At 40.9% G+C, this 6,935-nt stretch overlaps 1 protein-coding gene across 1 annotated transcript in view; it reads right to left on the reverse strand.

Annotated features, from left to right (window-relative positions):
* Nucleotides 1-6,607, reverse strand: part of gfra4a (GDNF family receptor alpha 4a) — a gene marked incomplete at both ends in the record, with an annotated part of 148,262 nt that extends 141,655 nt beyond the window's left edge. The window contains one exon of the mRNA XM_083910306.1: nt 6,550-6,607. Within this exon, the coding sequence (XP_083766432.1) occupies nt 6,550-6,607 (58 nt within the window). The remainder of the gene's footprint in view (nt 1-6,549) is intronic.
* Nucleotides 6,608-6,935: the final 328 nt, after the last annotated feature.

Consider the following 6,935-nt stretch of genomic DNA (forward strand, 5'->3'; position numbering starts at 1 on the left):
ACGGCTATGTACTGACCTCCACCTCCACCTCTACCTTCACCTCCACCACCCACCCCTGCTCGTTCCAACAACAAAAAGGTCCAAACACAGCTTCTCATCATCAGTTTGCCGAGTACAAAGGATATGCCACTGAGTGACCACGAGGCTCCACCTCCCACTGATCTACAAGACATACACTCAACAGTTCTATTATGTAATATAACAAAAAACTAATAAAGAAAACTTTTTTGTGTGCGCGTGGGGGTTTTTCATCTGTCACTGAAAAAAAAACACATTGTGGTATGAATCAGCATTTAATGTGAGACGAATAATTAATGTGTCAATGAAGTTTGGTGTGTGGGGGAGATGTAACAGTAGGTGACAGAGAAAGACACTTTACTGATCATAACACAACGTTTCATTAATGGGGTGAAACACTTTTTTAGTTAGGGGCAGGTCAAGATATAAATTTGGTGATGATATCGTGACCCTTCTTGGACAAATAGCGATATATATATATATCGGAAGCTACGTTAAGATACATTCAATAAATGTGAATAAATAGCAAAATCCTGCACTTTTAGCTTTTTTACGTTTTGTTTTCTTCAGTTATACAGATATCGCTGTATCGTGGAACATGTATCGCGTGTCGTGAGGTAGCCTGTGTTTCCCAACCCTACTTCGGAGGCAGCGTTAGAAGCGCCACACCTCTTTAAAGGTTCCTCCCAATTACATTATGTGTTATTAGTCATCAACACCCGCTTCTCCAGCAGCAGCTCTGTTGCCAGGCAACAGCTGTGTACACGTGATAAGAAAATCCTCCAGCGACCCACTTTGGTCCGGTTTCCTGTTATAGACCACCCACCCTCGTCAACGTTTACACAAGAAGAATACGTGATGTGAAGGCCAGGGCCATGAGGAACAGAACTGGGGCTGAGGGTCAAAGGTCCCCGAAGGATTTGTGCATTTAGCCAAGATGCTAAGGGATAAGGTAAGTTATCTTAACTTGTGTTATATAATAATTATGAGTGTGTGTATGTGTGTGAGAGAGAAATATCTGTTTCCCCTATTTGAGAGCACAACAAATCACATCAATACCACAGTCTTTAATAATTTAGCCACCCTGCCTGTTTAATGCTTTCATTTCCCGTCTCCAGTACTTAATCAGGGTCAGTGACATCATGAACAAAACCCAATGAGCTGACAAAGGTCAGTATCGACGCAAGGATCGGGGGGCGGATCAACAGTGTCAGCTCTCAGAAGATCTGACAGCGAGGGCTTTGATTTTGACCGTCACAAGTTACAGACTCGTCGCTGTCATCCCGACGACAACTTTCTCAATCAATATTTGTCTTCGCCATTTTCAGACAAAGCTCACATCCGAACGCAACAGAGCAAAAAGAGAGGAAATCACAAATTCTCTCAGTGTTTAACAACGTTCTTATGATCTACAGTTTCTCATTCCGTCCTTTAGATCAGACCATTCCATTGAAGTGTATAATTATAACAAAATATAATGCATTGTTACACAATGACTACGTTAATAATCCATTCAATCGGACCAGAAAGTTAATCAGTAAATAATTAACAAGTGAGGAAGGGAAACTTGTCGATTGAACGTTGTAATTACTTTTGGGCGACTCTTCGGAGTCTTAAAAAAGTACAACATCATAATGACTATTTCATTGCAGTCAGTGATTTGAGAAGCTTTAAGGGTCTTATCAGAAACTACACTGTGATTGGTTTCAGAGGAAAAAATGATTAATGGTGTAAATCCAGCAGAATGACTCAGCGACAATCGCTGCCCCCGCAAAAATGGAAGCGTTTTATAACACGTGAACTGTATGTGGACATTATTTCAGTCATTCACTCTTGTTCATTCCATCATTGTTGATACAGTTCTTTCACGCGCTTGTTGTTATTGTTATTGTTAAAGTCAATATTTTATTTATTGATCAAAAAGGTGCACGTGACGGTCACCACTGACCAGTCTCACTAGTCAGCTCCCTGGGGAAATCCAAACGTGAGACCCACTCTGCGAAAGAGCAGACGGAGCTGTTCAGTACGAAGGTGCTGAAATGCGTTGATAGCTGTGAAGTGACAGGAAAATAATAATTATAATATTACTGCAAATGGACCACTTTATATATTTATATTATATTATATACTTTATTATACTATACAATTATACAGTAACAGTAATTCATTTACTGTAAATACACACATTAGATTAGATTAGATAGGACTGGATAGACTAGATTGACTGGACTTGAGTGGATTGAATTATATTACATTGTATTTTCTTGTATTAGATTAGATCAAATCAGGACTGGATAAATCCCTACACTAGACTAGATTAATGGATAAAACAAGACTAACCGAGACCAGATTGGACTGAATTTGAGTGGATTGAATTGTATTAAACTGCATTGTAATGCATTATATTACGTAAGATTAGATTAGATTAGATTTGATATGGCTAAATAGAATTGGATAATACAAGAGTGGACTGGACTTGATTGAAATTCAAAATAATCACAATTACAAATTTATTCCAAATAGTAGGCGTCAGGCAGCCATTTTCTGAGCAAGAGTGACTTTTATGTAGAAATGATGTCAAATTATAAACAGTACACATAGTGGGAGAATACTGTCCTCCTTTCTTTCGCAACAAATACATGTAAATGCATAATTTGATAATTAAGTTCCCCTCAGTGATGGCGGCTAAAATTCTCAAACAGACAAATAATAATAACAACAAAAATCCTCATGCACTGATGCAGGAGTAGGAGTTCTCTTTTCACTTCATTAGGCCTCGACAGGACGCGATCCAGCGAGGACACAGTCATCACAAACACCGCCCACAAGTCCTCACGCTAGCACTCTGACAAACCGTCTGCAGCGCTGCAAAACGTCGACGTAGGCCACGTTCGTCTTTTACTGCCGACCACTTAGAGGAGAATAATATGCAGATAAACCTGGTCAACTAATTACAGTAATGATCGCAGAATGTTCCGAGCAGAGCAAGCACATAATCACTGGAGCGTCACAACACCGAGCAGTAAATATGCTAATTTAAAACACGAGTAAATAAAATGCTTTTTTTTTTTTTTTTTTTTAACTGTGCAAGTTTACTCTAGCAAATTAATGAGATGCAAAAAAACGCAACTTGGGAATCTAGCATATGTCCACAGAGCTCGCCATGCTTCAACAGACAGAAAGACATTTATTAGTTTGGACATAGATTATTGCAGCTCTGGACACTGCAGGCTTTCAGGTATTTAAAGCTCCTGTCGGACTCAGCAAGTTGTGGAGCTCAAGAAGAGAAAGACGCAGATTAAAAACGAAGAAACTAGATTTACAGGTTTTATAAAATGAAGCCCCTCCCACCAGATGACAGAAGCACCTGCTTCATGTTTTTTACGGACGACCTGAGACAAGCTCCGCCCACATTGACATTGATTATTAACACATTCCATGTCTGACACTTTAATGGATTTAATACATTTGGATTAGTTTAGATTAAACATGAATGGAGAGGATTGGACAAGACAAGACAAGACTAAACTAAACTAGACAAGACTGGACTGGACTGGACTGGATTGAATTATATTAAAATGTACTGTATTAGATTAGATTAAATTGGTTAGATTAAAATAGATTAGATTAGATTAGATGAGAAAATAGATTATTTGAGATTAGATATGCCTGGATAACACAGGACAAGACAAGATGAAACGGGATTGTATTGGACTGGACTTGAGTGGAGTGAATTCATTTATATTCTATTGTGTTGGATTAGATTAGATAGGACTGTGTACATCAAGACTAGACTAAACTAGACAATTTTAAATTGGATAAAACAAGACCAGATAAGACACAATTGGACTGGACTGCACTTGAGTGGAGTGGATAGAATTATATTATATTAAATTGCATTAGATTAGATTGGACTGGATAAATCAAGACTAGACTAAACTGGACTAGATTAAATTGGGTAACACAAAACTAGAGGTAAAATGGACTGGGCTGGACTTGAGTGGAGTGGATTGAATTATGTTATATTATATTATTATATTACTAATATTTATTACTAAATTGGACTGGATAAATCAAGACTGGACTAGACTAAACTAAACAAGCTGACTATAGACTAGATTAGATTAGATTAGATTAGAATAGATTAGTTTGGAATTGATTAGAATTGATTAGATTAGATTAGAAAGTGTCCACTTTCCTCGGGCAGCAATTTGTACAGAAGTCGTCAGTTCACCACTTCACACCATTAACTTAATATAATAAATAGAGACATAAAAGCATTTAACATCAGGGTCAATAAAAGTCAAATATGGAAAGATCAAGGTTCATCATCTCATCTCGTCCACAAACGTCACTTCACATAATCTGCTGGACTTTGGTCTCCTGGAGAAAATAAACAGAGTTTCCCTGATGAGGAAAAGTCAAAAACGAGAAGTACAAACGAGAAACAGCAGCGGTGGAAACAAATTCAACAACTCTTTTACTGAGAGTCGTGACTGACACCAAGTCACAGCCAGGGAGCAAATGCTGGTCACTGAGTCACTGTTTCCTCTGCCACTCACATAACAACCCCAGTGTTTTCAAACTAAAACAGAACCAGTGGCGTTTCCAAAACAGCTCCACTTCAGAGGCTTCAGAAAACTCTGGCGCTGCGTTGACGACGGCAGGCTTCTCAAAGCTGAAAGGTATTATTGAGAGAGCAGCCTCGGGCACTCGTCTCCCCAACGCTTCTCGATGCACTTTAAGACTCATTTGCTCCGTCCTTTAATATTCCCTCCCGTAGATTCAAACCCGTCCTCTTCCTCTCTGACCTTCAGGCTACGGCTGCTCCGCTTCCCTTCATCTCCTTCTGCTCTGCCTCTCTGGGTGGCTGACGGACGGGATCAGGAGACTCTGGGTTGACAGACTCTCGCGTCGTTTTGACACGTCTCTGTGACAAGGTGAGAATGTCTGCAGAGAAAAGACTGGGACTGACTTCCTCTTCCTCCTCCTCCCCACATTCTGCTTACACTCACCCCACCGGCTCGTGTCTTGAGTGACAGCATTTTTACATACGATGTGAAGAGTCAGAGAAGACAGGACGTGCACATGCAGGTTTAAGAAGGTTGTAATGTCTCATCTCAGAGATCCACAATCTCCCGCCGCACCTCGACTCCCAGCAGTCGTGGTCGTGATGGGAGGAAATGTCATGGATTATCTGAGCTCATTGTTGAGCATCTGGACTCTTTCAGGAGTCCTCAGGAGGACCAAAGACACAGAAGCATATCTGCACACTGTAGTCCAGGTTTAAGGGTCAAGGTGAGGTGTGAAATGTGACATTCAAAGTTCCAGTTTGGCATTAAGTGGGTTAAAGGGAATGCTTTGGTTAAAGCTGTGAAAATCAATGTGGTGTCCTCACAAGAGTAGCTGCACAAATCTATTCTGTGTGTGTGTGTAGGACCTGTTCTGGCATAAACACTGACCTCGTCAGGACCAGTAGTCCTCTTGGGAGACCAGAACCTGGTTCTAGATGAGGCAGAAGCTCATTTCTGAGCAAGTGGTTAAGTTTGGGACTATTTAGATTTGAATGGTGATTAGATTGTGTTCTCTATTTTAAGAGAAGACTAATATTAAATATTACATTTAAAAATACAATACAATAAAGGCTATTCTATTCTGTTACTGTTAGGGTTGTGTATGAACTGGTTATGGTTAAGGTTAGTCTGTTTAAATTAATGATAATACTGTGTCCTGAGTAGAAAAGCTGCAAACGTGTGTGTGTGTGTGTGTGTGTGTGTGTGTGTGTGTGTGTGTGTGTGTGTGTGTGTGTGTGTGTGTGTGTGCATGTGTTTAGATCTTTGTGAAGAATTGGGTTTATGGTTTAGGGTTAAGGTTAGGCACTGAGTTGTGATGGTTAAGGTAAGGGTCCATGGTGTGTCGTCGCTAAGATATAAAAACAAGTGTGTGAGAAGCAGGAGTCAGATCATTCTCAGTGTTGTGCAGAATCGCACCAAATGCCACACACGCACATACACACACACACACACACGCACATATTTCACCTGCAGAGGCAGGTGCACACATTGCGCGCACACAGCGCCTGGTTCCACGCGCACAGCCAAACCAAAGCACGCACACACTCACACAACCACTTGGGCACACATTTGTCTGCATTTGCATTTTTTTTCGCAGTAAAAACTCAACAGCAAAATCAGCAGCGACACCAAAAAAAAAAAATAAATGAATCCATGCTTTAGTTCTTTTCTCATCCTGCATTCATGAACGTGCACGAGGCTGCGTGATTGCGCGCAGCTGAGAAATGACATGATCATGATCATGATGATGATGTCTGCCACAGCTGTCAGTCACACATCGCAGAGGAAAAACCCTGCGTATATGCTGCGTCCAAATGTGCTCATATTTACACCGCAGCAAACTGAAACCTCAGTTTACGCAACTTTGTGCACAGAAAGCAAGCGCATAAAAAAACAGCCGCATTCATTTAATCCCAAGTCGATCTGCGCGGGAATAAAAGTCAAGAGTTAAACTTACCAATGAGCGCCAGCTGCAAGAAGTACAGTCCGAGGAAGTCCATAATGGAGCGCGACATTGATTCAAATGGATGCACAATCCCGCAAGACCAGTGGTGCTGGTGCTGGTGATGATGATGATGATGATGGTGATGCTGCGCGAGGATAAAAAAAAAAAAAGCCCCACTATTTGCTCGGAACTGGCACCGAAAATTAAGCCCGAAAAGACTCGAGTGAGGACTGGACGCTGGAATCCACAGCAGTGCGTGAAAAACGAGCAGGAGCGGAGCAGAGCATGGCGTTTTTCACAGTCAAACTTTTGTCACAAAAAGGAAAAGCTCCGCCAAAATCATCGAGCCGCTGCTTCCAAATGTGAGCGGAGAAAGAAGAAAAAGGGGGGAAACAGTT

The sequence above is a fragment of the Microchirus variegatus genome (assembly GCF_963457635.1).
Source record: "Microchirus variegatus genome assembly, chromosome: 2".
In the NCBI taxonomy this organism is placed as follows: domain Eukaryota; kingdom Metazoa; phylum Chordata; class Actinopteri; order Pleuronectiformes; family Soleidae; genus Microchirus; species Microchirus variegatus.